Source organism: Pongo abelii, chromosome 5 (assembly GCF_028885655.2).
Source record: "Pongo abelii isolate AG06213 chromosome 5, NHGRI_mPonAbe1-v2.0_pri, whole genome shotgun sequence".
Lineage (NCBI taxonomy): Eukaryota > Metazoa > Chordata > Mammalia > Primates > Hominidae > Pongo > Pongo abelii.
In genome coordinates, this window is record NC_071990.2 from 113,259,802 (window position 1) to 113,276,957 (window position 17,156).

The window sequence follows — 17,156 nt, forward strand, 5'->3', positions numbered from 1 at the left end:
AACCTAAAATATTCTTATACTGATAGACCAAACAAAAAGGCTAAAAACAAATCTATCATCTAATTTTAGATTATATGTAAGTTAGTAAGTCTCTTCAAAACAAAGAAAGGTAGTTTTAGGACAGAGATTTTTATATAGATTGAAAGTTATCTTCCCTGGAAGAAAGGTGAATCTGAGAATCTAGCCGCATTTCAAAAATGTGTGCAAGTGTTTATTCGGAATCCCTTCTATTTTATTAGAAACAGAAACAGTAATTTCACCAGTAGGAATTGCTTGTGCTCTCAATACAAGTAAGTTTGCCACTCCTTCAATTGTTGTCCATTGCAGACACTTTGGACTCAAGGTTAAGAATCCAAATGAGAAATAAGAAATATCCAGTCCCTGATGATTCGTTTAAGTCCTGTTCAACTCGATGAAAGCTTCCACCAGAAGGAAGAGTTACTGTTCCTCCTGGCTGGCTTTGTGTTTCTTTCAGTGCTCTAAAGAACTTTGTATTTGGGCAGCTGTGCTCTGTCGTGTCAGGCTGCTGGACAGGAGTTGATGCTTACGGCGCCGCTGACCAGGGCTGCTTTACTGAAGCTCACTGGGTGTCCATCAATCACAAAGTGGCGTATGCAGCCTGTGAAGGGTTTGCTGGGGGCCAAGCGTGGTGTCAGTAGAGATTCTGAAAAGAGCAAGAAATAAAAACAAAGATTGCAATTGAGGTATTCCAAGCCCAAATATTACTTCCTGGTAAAAGTATACATATTTGCTCATATCATCAACATGATTTACATTTCAAAAATAGAACATAGTTATAATTGACTCATTTCTCAGTAACATTATTTGCTTGTGAAGTCCTATGGACATGTGGTAATTTTAATGTTTTACCATGTTTTCCATGATCACATTTCTGTGTATTGTAGCTGTCTTTCAAGGCTGAAATTTACCACTTACATGTAAAGCCTCAGCAGTGAATTTTCATGATCTACCTATGTTTTTTAAAGTTAATTTCACCTGGGCCTCACTTATAATGTGTGCTTTGCTAAGAAGGAGGAAAGAAATTTTAGCTTCCACACTATTTTTGGACTTGGTTAATATTTCTGTTTAATTCATTACCCTTCACCCTTAAGCCTCTACATTTTTGCCTGTTCATAAAATATAATGAGAAAATAATGAATTCGAATAAACTAAAATTCAATTTTTCTGAGCTCAGGGTTTAAGAACTATAAATAGGATAATAATAACTCGCTTAGTCTTTGTGTGGGCACAAGTGCCCTGTGGTATGCCAAGGGAACTTTCTCCTCTTATCTTAATTAGAAATCTAGAAGAAGCCTTATGCTTATTAATTGCACAGACACAATTAAATGTGTTAGGATGATAGAAGCAATATAATTTAAAGCAATTTAGAGAGCTTAGAAATATCATAAAATTAAAATCCATTTAGCCAAAGCTTATTATTATTTACAAACAGCTATGTGAGCAGTAGCAGATAAAGGATGGAAAACACTTAGAAACCAGTAATTCAGGAAAGAACATAGAACAGCAAATGAAACGTCAGCAAGCAGCTGTAATAAGTTTTCTAAGCAATGTAGGGTAAGAATATGCAGAAGCCGTGTACTGAAAATAAATCATGGAAATAGCATTTTATATTTAGAATGATAATCATAAAAGTTTTAGATTTGGAAGGGGCCTGAGAGATCAATTCCCTTTATTGTCTCTAGATTAGTGTGACTATTCTTCAAGCCTGCTCAGTGTACTTCATCATTTGGGTAAGAAATGAGTGAACGGGAATGCTTATGAGAGGTAGAAACATCTAATACTTCTGCTTACTTTGGAGACCAGACTTAGAACATAGGTTTTGATTCTGCCCAAGCTTACCATCCTTTGGCTTATGAGGGAAATCATCTGGAGGTAATAATTCATGTAGCAATTAGTGGTCTGAATAATTCACCACACAATTAATTGTAGGTAGTGACAGTACAGTGCCCTAGGATCCTAAGTAATTGATTAATGAAATTAATGCATAATTTGTAGAGAGAATGTTTCCCAGGTTGAATGCTTGACTATATACAAATAATGCAGGATTTTCAGTGGAGGAATGAATGGTTAGACCCATGGGTGGGCTACATTAACAAAACCTTTTTATTTTATTATTATTATTATTTTGAGACAGAGTCTCACTTTGTGGCCCAGGCTAGAGTGCAGTGGTGTGATCTGTGCTCACTATAGTCTCCAGTTCCTGGGTTCAAGCAATTCCCCTGCCTCAGCCTCCTGAGTAGCTGGAGGGATTACAGGCACTCACCACCACACTTGGCTATTTTTTGTATCTTTAATAGAGACGGGGTTTCACCACGTTGGCCAGGCTGGTCTCCACCTCCTGAGCTCAAGTGATCCACCCACCTTGGTTGGCCTCCCAAAGTGCTAGGATTACAGGTGCGAGCCACCATGGCCAGCAGAAAAAAAATTCTTTGATTTTTAATTTTGATTTTAAAACTATCACACACTAAAGTTGACTTTTTTGGTGTGTAGTTCTAGGAATTTTATGTGTTAGCTTTTTATGGATAGAAATAATGAGTCACCAGAGTTCTGAGTGGTATTCTTGGAGAATTCAGTGCATTTAGGGGTTTTATTTAGCCTAATTTCTTTAGTTATCCTCTTAATGCCTGGTTTCTGATGTGATTTTAGTGGAATTAATCTTGAACAGCTCAAAATGATATAATTAATTACATTTCATCTTAAATTATAGTTGCTTTTATTCTAGGCTTGCTGGCATAATTCTTAGATGGATTTAAAAGCCGCAGTGGTGCAGTGGGCTGGTGGTTATGCCCTTCTGGCCTGCTAGCTCCTGTGCTGGCTCATTAGCTAAAGTTTGGTATTCATTCTATGTTTCAGGCAGGTTGAATTTGGCTTTAGGTACATCTTGCCCGTCCAGTCTGTAAGGCTTAGCAACTCTTGTAGTGAGGGATGATGGCAGTGTGTGAGGCTGGGATCAGACTGTGAAAGCAAACAAACAAACAAAAATCAAAGAGAAATATCTGTTCGAAAGATGTAGTAAGCACGTTGGGTGGCATAGTGAAGGACAAATACTCCAACTTCCATGAGGGAGGGCCATGCTTGTTTTGTCCACCTCCCAAAGCCTAGCATAGTGCTTAATAGACAATCCATGCTGTGTGTTGGATATAGTCATGTTCTCTGCCATCAAGGAATGCACTTCTTAGTTTCAACAATATTCTGTGCTAAGTGCTACAACAGCGGTATGTGTATACATCCTAGGGGGAAAGGGGCGTGTTGTAAGTAAAAGTCTGAGCTGAGTCCTAAAGGTCAATAGGAGTTAGAATGGGGAGGAATAGGAGAAGTTGTTTCTTAACAAAGGCACTAGGGGAGGAAAGGAAGAACATTTCCCAGAAATTGAGGCCCAGTTCCCTTATGCAAAGGCCCGGAGCAAAGAGACCATCGTTGAACATTTAGGAACTGCAAGTCCCAGAAGGTGTGGGGAGATCCCGAAGGCAGGGACAAGGAGGAGACAGATGATCAAGGAGCTTGCATGCTATGGTGAATTTAATCCTGGAGGCCCTTGGGAACCTGTGAAACATTTTAAACTGTGTTGTGATTTCTGGAGGGAAGCAATGTGCAGAAATATGCACTGATGTGAGACTTTTTCATGCTGCACCTGCACGAAGTGCAGTGCTGGCCTTTGCCAGAATCTTTTCAAAGCTGAAGTCAGGAACAGGGAGAGGACTGGGGAATGGAGAGGGGAGTGGAAGTGGGAGACAAAGGAGGAGAAGAGTTGCTTTGCGAGGGTCTCAAATATTTCTTTTCACACCGGGTTACCATTATTGTCAATACTAGTATTTGAAAAATTCAGACAAAGAAAAGTGCTTTGTTGTTACTATTTTTGGAGTACCCAAGGTCAGATGCTTAATTTTATCTGTGCTTTCTTGCTCTCTTCTTTAAAGCATTGTCTGTCTTTATGGGTCAGTCTAAAAATAATCTATTAGAAGATTATTAAAATCCCCACCAAGCCAAGCACTGAAAGACAAATGTCATGTGTCCTCACTCACATATATGAGCTTAAGAAGTAAATCTTAAGAGGTAGAGAGTAGTTGGTAGTTACTAGAGGCTGGGAAGGGAAGGGGGAAGGAGGAGATGAAAAGAACTTGGTTAATGGGTACAAAAATACAGTTAGATAGGAGGAATAATTTCTAGAATTTCATAGTACAATAGGGAAATTATAGTTAAGGATAATTTATTGTACATTTCAAAATAGCTAGAAGAGAAGAATTGTAATGTTACCAACACAAAGAAAAGATAAATGTTTTAGGTGGTGGATGTTGCAATTATCCTGATTTGATCATTACACATTGTATACAGGTATCAAAATATCACATGTACCCCCAAAATATGTACAACTATGATATGTCAATTAAAAACTCCCCACCAAGTTCCAGCTGCAAAAGCTGGGTTCTTTCCCTTTTAAATCCCACTCCCCAGCCGTAGCATTCAGGTTTTCCAAGTTAGTGAAATGTGTAAAAACAAATGCATTCAATATGAGGACATGGTCCTTGCTTCAGAGGTTTAAAACAATTGGGGTGTTTGTGTGTTGTCCATAAGTGTCCTGTCACCATCCTGGATTAACCATTCTTGGCAGATGACAGCAGCAGTGACTGATGATGTTTACAGAATTGCAGCTGGGAACCTCTCTGAGGGAATGTCACTACCAATGGACAACAACTTATGATCTGCAGCTGTTTTTGCAGTTCAGACTAATCATGGACAGAACTGTGCATTTTTTCCTACTGAGGAAGCGGAGCAACTAACAGCAAATTTAATCCTCCAAAGTTCTCAGATCCTACTGTAGTGTTAGTCAATGAGTTTTCTTTGTGTTAGAGATAAAATAAGAGTATTCGTTTCACTGTGTGTATGTGTGTGGCGGGCACTTAGAAGGGAAAGGAAAGAAAAAAATAAGCAAATATGGCAAGGGAGAGTAATAGCCACTGGCTGGAATGCTGGGGTCTAGTTCTTACATGTCACTTTATTGTGCTTTTTCCATTTAAACAACACTGTATATAAAATCCGTTGAGTAACTAGGTGCATCATGAAAACACATGGCTCAATTCTACAATAACAATTATGAGAACTCAGTTTTTTGGATTGGAAACTTTTCCTTTTTAAACAACACTTACCTGGAACACCTCCAACAAACACAGGCTCCCTGTGATCAATTGGTTTTGGATTCAGGGGTCCAACCACGTGGTTCACTTCAGAGTCCACATCCAACTGAACCACATTAGAATCTCTAATAACTGAAATGCAGGGCAAAGACTGGTCATAAGTGGCACTGGAGTGATGAATTTTTAACCTGAGAAAGACTATTTATCACAGCAATTGCTTTTATTTATTCCAGAATAAAACCCACACTTTCTTCTTTGTTATTAAAATCATCAATGATGTCTAACAATGTCTAACCAAGAGATTATTGTAACATTTTCCTTAGAAAGGGAGAATATTTAGAATATTCTTGTGCTACTTTTTTTTTGCCCTATAAGTTATGCATTATTGAAGCAACGCTTTAACATAATTTTGCAGTATTCATATTTTGAAATCACATGTGGATTCAGTATACACATAATAGTATAATAACATGATTTTCTTTTCTTGGATACTTTTAGACTGTCATGCATTACCTATCATATAAGTGATAGCCTAAGTTCTGCCAGGTCATAATCTTAGTTTTCTCACCTGTAATTCTGTGCCATCTGCCATCACAGAGACTCTGCTTGGGTGTTACTGAGGTGGAAAAATCTCTGATGCCATTATTGACTTTCACTATGACCTGCAAAAGATAGGACACATTGTATGATTTAGTTTGTCCTCATTGTGATAAAACTGAATTTCTTAAATAATTTACCACAGTGAAATATTCACACATGGTTAGCTTTGCAATTTGAACACAAGGGGTCACTCTTTGGCAGCCTATAGAAATAGGTCCAACTGGGGGTGCTCTTCGGGGAGAGAACAAAGTGACTTCATAGGGGAGAAAATAGCGAGAGAGGGACAATAAGAAATAGAATAAATCCCTTTAATTTCTAAAGATTGAGTGTGTTATACAAAGCAGGTTGAAGTATTGGTGAAGAACATGGACTTTGAAGCTAGACAGCCAGTCTCCTATTTAACTTACTCTCTGCCCCAGTTTTCTCATTTGTAAATTAAAAGCGATACTGTTACCTACATCATGGAGATAATTGGGAGGATTAAATGAGTTAATCTAGGTAAAGCTTAGAATAGTACCCAACAAATAGTAAACACCAAGTAGGGATATATTTTATTGTGATGGCTCAATATAATTTAATAGAATGTACTAGAACCCAAATAAAAATCTGTTAAGTTAGCAGCATCAATGAAAATATACTTTTTTCTTAATATTTATTTGAATACTTCCATGAATATTCTTTAGTAGTATCTTAGGATGAAAGTGGCATTACAACATAATTTTTTATTTCTATCAATTGAGCATAATATGTATAGTATATATACATATCTAGTACACATACATATATCTGATATACATACATATTATAGATATTTAGAAAGATGTTTTAGTGTTTGTTGATTTTGATAGTTACGTTTGCTGATTCCATTTGGTGAAAAAAAGTGCTTCTCATTCTTCTCTTAAAACTATATTGTTATTAGTGATTTTTTTGATAGTTTTGCCATATTTTCATGACTCTTTCTTTTAACCAAATCAACTTTCAACATAGGAAGCTGAATCCAAATATTGCCCACATTTACATTTCATGTTATAGCTTTCCTATATTTCTTTTCAGTTAGGAAAGATTGATGAAATAATTCTGTGAAATAAATCTGCTTCAGATCTAGAATCCAAGGTCAGATGAGACAAATTGTTAAACATTTTTCAGACACTACCTGTCCATTTTTCATGTGAACATTTAGGTACTCCCCATTGACACTGTGGCCGTGGACCAGGGTTCCGGAACTGCTTCTGGGACGGACTTCAAATGCAATTTCAAACTTCAATCCAATATTGAAAGATTCATCTGTGGAGAGAAACACTATAAACTCCCAAGAACAGCAAGATCATATTTGTAACTATGGTGTGATTTTGTAATTATATATCTTTTTATCTGTTTTTGAAAGTTTGATGCATTTTTTAACAGATAACTAGAAAGTGGCTTTTCCATGTCAAACTCACTGTGGAAATCTCTGTGGGGAACCAAGATAAGTAATGCATCAATCCTGTTGTGGGGTGTGAGGCTGGCAACAGCACACAAAATATGTGTTATGGGAGCTCAGGGGAGGAGAAATTAATTCCAAGTAGCAGCAGCACTACTGAGTATTTCACAAGTGAGGAGGACAGGGCAATCTGCGCAGAGGAAGTAGACTGAACACAGGTACAGAGGCTGGAATGCTTGGAGAGCACTGTGAAGGCCATCGTAGCTGGACTGTCCCTGCCAGGGGAGAAGGAGGCATGGTGAGTGGGAGCCACACTGGGAAGGGCTCTAGTGGTGAAGTATGGAAGTTAGGCTTTATTTTACAGTCACTAAGCAAGACAGCTGTCTTGATTGGACCTGTATTTTAAAATGATTATTAAACAGAAACCTAACTGGTGCCAGTGCTGTACAGCATTTCAGAGGAGAAAGAGCAGAGAAAGTATTTAGGAGCTGTTACTGAGGTGATCCAATAAAATTCTTATTAAGAATAGTTGTGTTTACTCCAAGAGACTCATTGCAAACCAGGGCATCTAAATAGTGTTCATTTAATGTATCCTATAAATCATTTAAAATTTTTTCCTGTTATTAGTTAATGCTCATGGAGTAGTATATAAATTGTGCAGTTTGCTCTGCATTCCCAGCTGTCCAAACCATTAAGAGTTCTTATCACTGAAATTCCATGAAAGGCTGAGAATTGTAAGTGTAGGTGTTTTAGTGTAGGGGTAAAGATGGGTGAGGCAGGAAAGTAAAATCATGAGCTAAACAGAGAGGAAATACTACCTCTGGGTGTTCTGCTGGATATGGTGGTGGTTTAAAAAGTATACTTGGCTGCAGTATAATTTCTTTATTCAGGGGATGTGCAAAGTACCTAAGTGCCTTGAGAGCAGGGAACATGCAGCTTTATACCCTTTCCTATCCCAATTCTGGGCACTTATTCTGGTGTCTTCCTCACACCCAGCAATTGCTCCATAGAATATTCTTGGAATGAATTAGATGATGATTGTGTGTAGTCTGCTAGGATTTTATTTATTTTTAGAACTGTTATGTCCCATCATCTGGCATAGGGACTGCCTTACGGGAGGCATACAACAAAAACTGAATGAGTGAGAGAGTAATGGTCAAGGAGAATAATTAAAAGCCAGAAATAAAAATTTCTGAAGGATAACGTTGTCTGCTGGTGTTGCAAGTCATGGGGAGAAAGTGGGACTTCCTTTAGTAGGACAATGGTTCATGCCAAGAAGGAGCAGAGCAAGACCTTGAGGAGCAAGGTGGCCAAAAACTGACATGGGTCAGGCCACGGAGCAGCATAGACATTCTAAAGGAGCCCAGGTGGTCTTCATCCAGAAGTTTGGCAGCTGTGGAGAAGCCTGGTCAGGGAGAGTATACAGGGATGGGGACTGCATGTATGGTTTGGAGTGCAGGAGGGAGAAAAGGTGGTTCTTGTGGGAAGAGGTCATCTTCTAGGGCTGAGTTTGGCATTCTGAAGTTTTAACTCTGGGCCTGATATTCCCTGTTAGCCATCTCCAGGAAGAAGCATTTCATGACTCGTATCTTTAACATGACTAATGTTACCTAGAACCACGTATCCTCCTTCTGTTGAAAAGTAAGTTCCTGTTTCCATGGGGCCTTCAAAGCAAGGGGTCACACTGAATGTCTGAGAAGCAGAGGTGATGGAGGCCCCATTGAGCTGGAGATTGCTGAGACAGCCACTAAAACTGTAGATGGAGTTAATCTGAGGGAAGAAGATATTTCTTAAAATCAATTTTCTCAACACAGATGCACCAAGGGGAAGCAAAATGAGGGGGTTTGAGTCCTGAAGGAAACCACGTAATTCCTTGTTTTATTTATTTCAGATATCTGAATGATCAGTACTTTCCTGGATAGTTGCTTTTTAACTGGTTGTTTGAAGCTGGAATTTTGTATTTGATAATGTCAACCTGTAGTAATTAAGCTATGGACATTTTTATGTTACACTTTGACACAATAAGTTGCAGCTGTGGTTTTCAAACTGCATATTTAGTAGTATCCTAGTTTTCCCTCAAGAATGACAGCTGTGCCAAGATCACCTAAGGCTGATGAGGGCTAGCAAAGTTCTTTACTTAAATCTACCATAGCCAAATAAACAGCAGAAAGCTTTCATTTCTGGTTTCATGAGCTGTTTTTGTGGTTGAGAATTTATCATATCACAGGACATGAAACTTGGGCCACTTAAGATAACTGATTTTGTACTGCATTTGGACATTTTAAAAAAGAGATTGCCATGGAATTGGGGCTGCTTATCTAAAATCTAATTATAATGTAAACCATCTTTTTTGCTTCATCTACATATATTAATAGGTCTTAGAAATTATTTTTAACATTGCTAAAATCCAACCTATATTTATGTTAAGAAAAATTTAGTCCTTTGATGCATTCCTTTTATTGCTAAATTTTTTTATAAGTGCAATATTTTTAATTTTAAAATTACACAAATGATATTTTTCTACTATATTCTCACTTCTTCCCAGGGTAACCACATTTCCTTATACATTTACAAATTGTGTGTGTGTGTGTGTGTGTGTGTGTGTGTAAGAAAAATGGGATTGTAGTTTGCATAATGACCTGAAACTTTTTTTTCACTCAATAATGTATAATGCAATGATTTGCTTTCTTTTTTGTTATGACTTTACATTAAAAGTGTGGGTACTTCCTGAACAAATAAGATCCCCTTGAGACATAAATTTTCATGATAATTTATGCCTCTGAAACTTTTTCATTTCACATCTACCTTAGAATTGAAAGATTACTTCTGACTTTGTAATGCCACAGGGCAGACAGGCAGCCCATAAGACAGTACTTACTTTGATATCCCATTTCCAGAAAACTACAGTTTTACTGGTGCTAGTCTCCAGTTTCCTAATCTGTGAGACGAGGGCCTCAATTAGATGATCTTCTGGCTCTAATGGTCAGTGGCTCTACCTGGTCATGCCTGGCTTACCTGAACATTTTTCACAGCCTTTCCAGGAGCCACACCTCCCAAATAAATGGGACCCTTGATTTTCCAGGTAGCTTCAGTAGGAGGAAGACTTTCTTCTAGGACTCGAAGACCATCAATTACCAGTCGGCCACTGCTCCTTTCTCGAATAAATATCACCTGGATGAAGAGAAGGAAAATAGCACATCTCAGGTACATTCTAAGATTGGAGAAAAGGCTGTGTTTCCTCTTCTTCCAACTTCGCTATTGCAATGCTGTGGGAAATCTTCAGAAAGTTTATTTTTAAAATGGCCCCATCTCTGAAGGTCAGGAGTTTATCTCTTCTGTTTAGTAGGCTTCTGGCAATGTGGTTTTTGGAATGGCAGAAACTTTATCCCTCATTTGATTCTGTTTTGTTATACAGCATATGCCTTTATTGTGAGTTGTCTCCAGGCCTCTTTGCTTTGTATGCATAGGTGTATTTTTTTCCTGCTCATCTTCCATTTACCACTTCATGTATTAGAGGAAGTGATCCATGTATTTTCTGACCTCTAGATAGAATGATTTAAAGCTTAATTTCTGAATATAGCTTACGTTTTTCCATGTTCTCTATGAAGCTTTTCCCAGTTAACCAGCCAGAACAGGCCATATGTTCTCTCCCACTTAAACTTCTTGTGATTAATTGTAATGCATGTTACATTGCTTACTCCTGACATTACATACCCACCAATTTCTTTCAGTATTTATCTGCTCCCACTGTGGTATCCTATCTTCCTAACTGATTTACTATTCACTTTGTATCTTCCACAGCTTAGCCAATAAAAGACACTCAATAATAATTGTTGAAAAGTAAAAACCTATTGGCAGTAGAAAATAAGTGAGAAATCATTAAAAACCAAATTTCAGTTTATGTTGACCACTGATCCTTTGGTTAAAATAATTACGCTCAGCCTGTGTCTCTTTTTAAATAGTATGCTTCAAGACTTTTATAAGGAATACAATTTTTTGAAATTGAATTCTGAGTGTGCAGCAGCAGAATTTTAAAATGGATATTTCTAGAGAGAGTAATGGAGGCCCATTAGTGTCCATTTGACAATGGTAGCTATTTGCTGATAATGCTGTTCTCTGCCTTCAACTTACATCGTGCCACAGGCCATCATTGTATTTCTCCTGGCTTCTAATCTTCAGTTTCTTGTGACCAACATTAAACATGTAAACCAAGCGGCCATGGGCCAAAAATAGAGTCATGAAGTCATTCTCTTCTTGATCTGAGACATAGAAGATCATGCCATGGGAGGAACGAGTTCTCAGACGAATGGAAAACTGAGATCTGGTAAATGAAAAGAAAGGGATTACCATATGTAAAATGAGACTGAGGATAATCTCTAACTTCTTAAAATAATACAGTGTAAGGAAGAATAAATAAGTAGCCATTTTATCTAATCCCAGGCAACATTATTCCACACTTAGTATTATTAATGAATATTAAATTAGCATGGCTAGTTCAAAAATGTAAATTCTTCTCTACTTCCTTATACAACAAGGATGTATCCCACATTTGAGGAAATGTCGTTTCAGTTAAGGATCTTACTGTGTCTTGCTTTGAAAATATGGTTGCAGGCTGGGTGCCATGGCTCAGGCCTATAATCCCAGCAATTTGGGAGGCCAAGGCAGGAGGATCATTTGAGCCTGGGAGTTCAAGACCAGCTTGGGCAACATAGTGGAACCCCGTCTCTACAAAAAATTTTTAAAAATTAGCCAGGGATGGTGGTGCACACCTGTAGTCCCAGCTACTTGGGAGGCTAAGGTGGGAGGATCACTTGAGCCTGGGAGGTTGAGGCCACAGTGAGCTATGATCATGCCACTGTCCTCCAGCCTGGGTGACAGAGCAAGACCTTGTCTCAAAAAAAAAGGCTGCAATTTAGTAAAAATATGTATGTTAAAGAAGCTTATCCATGTGGACAAAATACTAGTGAGTAATACAAATAATATCAGTTGTGCACTATCTAAAAAAGACTAAAATTTTTTCCCAGTAAAAATTAATTAATGGATACCACATGTAGAAAGCAGCCACCCGAGTGTGTAGAAATTAAACAAAACCTTCTAGAAATTTAGCCCCAGGCTATGGATAAGATACATTTATTAGGTTAACTTCTAGTTTGATTAACTCTAAATTCTTCCTGAAAAATACAAAATACTGATTCTGCCTATTAGGCAGGTAGCAAATTATACGGTATTAGAGATTTCTTATTGAATACTTTGCCTCTATGAATGTTTGACAGAGCTATATAAGATCTATATAAAAATATTTGAGTGCTAAAACTGCAAAAATAATTCTTCAGTAATATCAGATAACCTGGAGATTTGTGAAATACTGGAAAGAGGCGATGGGGTTGGAGATAGCTGGAGGGTCATAGACATACAAGCGTATTTGTATTTTCAATGCCTTTCCTTATTAACCTTCTAGCAGTTCGAATGCACTCCCATTTACAATCTGAAAGCAATTTGTATGGGAGAGGGAGGGGGATATCAAGGTTAGATGATGAGTCATTTGAAACTTGCTCCATCTTCCTTTCCTTGATTGTCTTTTCTTTTTGATCAAATACAGTATCCTGGAAGAATACTGTTTTATGAACCTTACAATTGGAAAGTCACAGAGAATATAATTCTTTTGATAGCATAAATCATGTACTATTTAGTATTTATTTCGATGATAACATAATAGGATTAAGGTGGCACAGAACGGAAAGATGGGAAAAAACGATGACATGTGAAAAACAAAGATGTAGCCCAGCCATGTCATCAGGAGTCTAGGAGTATAGTGTGTTACTTTACTTTGCACCAAAATCTCCTTTTAAGTGTTCAAACTCTTGGCGGCTGTTGGCTGTTCCTCCATATTGATAGGCGTGCTCTATTGCTCTAGGGCTGTTGGAAAGGTGGCAATGAGAGTTTCTTGGAGTATTCCGCTCTGGGAATTTCAGGGCAACAGGATCCCATGAAGGTGCATCTTTACTTTTCCCTCCCTATAAAAGTAAACCAAATTAAGGGAGAAAAGTGACATACTAGCAGCAAAAAATAATTTGTGATGTCCTCATCATTAATAAGGATAAACAAATTGTATATTATTTGTGCATTTTCCATTCATGGAACATTAGGTCCCCTCTTTTCCCTACCTCTAGCACCATGAGCAAATGACAGCAGTAGCTGCAGCAGTAACATCAACAACATAACATGTTAACTAACCCCAAATTCTTCCGCATGGTAGTAAAGCAAAGTTAAACTGAAGCTATAGAGACAACTGCTCTATCATTTAAATTAAGTGCACATCTTAAATAATAGTGAAAAGTGGCAAAGTTGGCAATTAAAATGACCCTGAATCAATCAACAAAATCCTCATATAAGAAACAATATTAATATTACTTTAATACACAGATTATTACTTATGCATGTTGTGTAAAAAGTTAACATAGCAACATCTTCAAAATACTTAAGGATATTTTTGGTGATAGGATATGTAGCAGAATTTTATGTGACAGGATATAGAACAATTTTTAAACATATTGTGCTCTTAAAATTGCATGGCCGATGCTAAAATTTAGAGTTGTGCAAGTATAGGCTAATATTTAATTATTATTTACTTTCAATTTCTGAAGCAAAATAAAAGTAAATGCAAATAAATTCAAGTATGTAGTCATTTATTCAAGCAAATGTTTAGTGACTATTGAATGGGTAGAAGTAAAGGGGAAGGAAATCCATGATTATACATGCCTCCCGTGGGTGGCATGTAGTGGGGAATAGAAAGTGAATGAGAAATGATTCCTGTTTTTTAAGGAACTGAAAATTAATTTGGAGAAACAGTTATAATAGCAAATTGGAAAACAGGTTGGTGCCAGATAGGACCTTAGATGATTGCTGGAAGTTTTGTTTTTTAGGTGATGAGGAGCCACACAGGCTTTGAAAGCAGGGAGGGAGTGGCCTTCTCTGACCCACCTAGGAAGACAGCTTGTAACAAGTAAGGCCTGATAGAAGAGGAAATGTGTAGTAGCAGGGAGGACAGAGGCAGGATTAGATACGAAAATTCAGGATTACTGAATGCGCACTCACAGGCAACAGACAAGATGAGAGAGAGGATTAGATAAGAAAAGTTCTGGTTCAGGATTACTGAATGAGCATAAACCTTTAGTCCCCGACTCCCAAAATCTAGGAGGGTTTTTACTGGCAGAACCAAGCCGTGTGGAATTTCTGGAAGAGATAAAGTAGATTGGAACAGATGGACAATAAAACCCTTAATCTTATAAGGGCAAAAGACAAGACCCCCCCCCACACACAAAAAATAGTGTTTTAGCTAAATCTCAGAATTACTTTCAAAATCTAGATCTGATTTTGGGCAGAGGGCAGGTTAATTCATTAAAGGACAGACCAGCTGTGCCAGTGTCTCTTGCTCTCAGGGCAGCAGCTCGTGCAGTTGGATTTTGGCAGTGGAGGATCTCACAGTGGTGGTTAGGTTGGAGAGAGATGGGAGCTCATAGACTCTCATGTCCTAAAGGAAAGCCCACCTGGTTCCACCATTCCCTCTTCTCTTCTTTATGCAGTTGTCAGGACTCATAACCTGATTTTTACAGCCACAGAAACAAGGTTTCTCTTGGATGGAGGAAATATACCCAGCTACCAATACTTTTTGGTCCAGGCTCTCACCTACAAATAATGGCCATAGCTTCAAGCCGTAGGTGGGCAGAATGGGCTGGAGTAGGGCTGCCAGGAGATTCTTTAACTCTAATGTCTTAGGAAAATTTCCCCAAATCCATGCTCTATTTCAATCCCAGTGGAGTAATGTGCTTTATGATAGGAGACATGATCACCTTTGTCTCAGTGAAAGGCCCAGCTGGAAATACTTTGCACAGGGCCTGTAATGAGGGTGAGAGAACAGAGTGAGAGTGAGGGTAGAGGACTTTCCCCAACTCTGACTGCTTCCTGTTTTCTCCATTTGGATGGAAAGGATCTCACGCTTTCTTAGTCAGTGTATCCACTTAGCTCTAGGTGCTCAGTGCAGCACAGGGTTATTTGAAACAGAACAATCTCAATTTCCCAGCCTTGCCTTACTCTGCTTCAATGTGGGAATACATGACTATGTAGGCTGCGTCACTCATCTGCTGCAAAAATCAATAAACTCGGGTGTCTTTATATATGGCAACCAAATATGCTGATTCTTCTGCAGATATACATTCACACTCTTAGTAATGATAAAATAGCCAAGTTATAACTTAATTACTTTATACCATACAACACTGAGACTCAGTTTATTATCCTAAGATGGGTATGTGTATGGTGATTCTCAATGAACTCCACTAGACTTTGGCTTTACCAGTATAATTTTTTGTTTTCTCTGTGGGCCTATTAGTTGCAATCCCACTGATAGTACCAGTTCAATTTAGCAAGATTCTTTCGTGTCAGATAACAGCCAAGCTAGTTGAGCTACTGAAGAAAAAGACGGCAATGTGTTATAAGGACATAGGGGTATCTTTTTTTTTTTTTTTGAGACAGTTTTGCTCTTGTTGCCCAGGCTGGAGTGCAGTGGCGTGATGTCGGCTCACTGCAAACACTGCCTTCCAGGTTCAAGCGATTCTCCTGCCTCAGCCTCCCAAGTAGCTGGGATTACAGGCATGCGCCACCATGCCCAGCTAATTTTTGTATTTTTAGTAGAGACGGGGTTTCACCATGTTGGCCAGGCTGGTCTCGATCTCCTGACCTCTTGATCCGCCTGCCTTGGCCTCCCAAAGTGCTGGGATTACAGGCATGAGCCACCGCGCCTGGCCAGGGTATCTTAAACAACCTAAGATAAGATAGTATTGTGGGGTCCCAGCAGGGGCTAGAATCAATTGGAAAGCTAGAAAGAATCAAGGCACTCCCTTTCTGGAGGTTTCTGGTTTCTCAGAGCATCTCTTTTCATTTTTCTTTCTCAGCAGGATAGCTTTTTGCCTTTCACTCTATGAAGGAGCTTTTTTTCCTCTGTGTATAATTAACATAATGCCCTTAGGTTTACATGTTTTCTATTCAATGGCCAGCTCAGGCTAATCTCTCTAGGTTCTAAGTTTCCAAGGAAGAGAATCTGATAGCCCAGCTTCGTGCACGTGATCTACCCTGGTCCAGTGATCTATATCCAGGGAAGTGAGGTCGTGCATCTAAAACACAGGGCCTCCCTGCCAGGTCAGAAATCAGTTCTTAGAGAAGAGTGGTTTGCCAGATACCTTAGCATGATGTCTGTTACAATACCTGAAATATTCATTATTAAACACCAAATGAGAAACTTTTCCCAGTTAAATTTGAAACATAAACATTGTTAAAAAAATTTAAGGCTGGAACATAGGTGATAAGACAGGTATTCACAAATACCATAGGGAACTAGAAATCAATGTTACCTTTTTGGAAAGCAATTTGCCTTGATTCAGCAATTCTGCCTCTAGGAATCTATCTTAAGGATTTGTTCAGCCATATACTCAAAGATTTACCTACAAAGATCTTTGGCTATAAAAGGAGAAAACTAGAAGCAACTGAAAGTCTATTAATGGTTAAATGAATATAGTAAGTGAATAAAATGGGATATTAGGAAGTGATTGTGAAAATAAATTATTACAACCCCAATTGCTTTGATGCAGCCTTGGTGAAAATTTAGGTCAGAGGCCACACATTTTTCTTGGTAGCTATTTATGAAGCTGTTGAAACAAGGGTAAATATAAGAAAAGATTAGCAAATGTTGACATTCTAGTTACCATAAAATATAATTGAAATCTATGGTGATTCTGTATCTTGTTATTACAAAGTTAAGTTTCTGTCTAACACTATTTACCGTAAAGGTTAACAAGTTTCCTATAATATGGAAAAGCTTGTGTTAGTAGGGCTGTTGATTATAACCTTGAGATTGAATGTTTGTTGGGAAATCACATTTGATAGACAACTTAATTTAGAAAACTGTGTTTATTTAAAGGGGTAACTGT

The 17,156-nt window shown here is 38.1% G+C and overlaps 1 protein-coding gene across 6 annotated transcripts in view; it reads right to left on the reverse strand.

Annotated features, from left to right (window-relative positions):
* Positions 1-210: 210 nt before the first annotated feature.
* The window catches only part of LAMA4 (laminin subunit alpha 4), a 194,119-nt gene continuing 177,173 nt past the window's right edge, over positions 211-17,156 (reverse strand). For all 6 annotated transcript variants that reach the window (XM_063724955.1, XM_054558043.2, XM_054558045.2 and 3 more), the window contains exons 32-39: positions 13,000-13,187; positions 11,305-11,494; positions 10,189-10,344; positions 8,784-8,943; positions 6,907-7,037; positions 5,722-5,815; positions 5,166-5,285; positions 211-664 (exon numbers count right to left, since the gene is read on the reverse strand). In XM_063724955.1, coding sequence (XP_063581025.1) covers positions 519-664; positions 5,166-5,285; positions 5,722-5,815; positions 6,907-7,037; positions 8,784-8,943; positions 10,189-10,344; positions 11,305-11,494; positions 13,000-13,187 — 1,185 coding nt within the window. In that variant the 3' untranslated portion in view covers positions 211-518. The remainder of the gene's footprint in view (positions 665-5,165; positions 5,286-5,721; positions 5,816-6,906; positions 7,038-8,783; positions 8,944-10,188; positions 10,345-11,304; positions 11,495-12,999; positions 13,188-17,156) is intronic.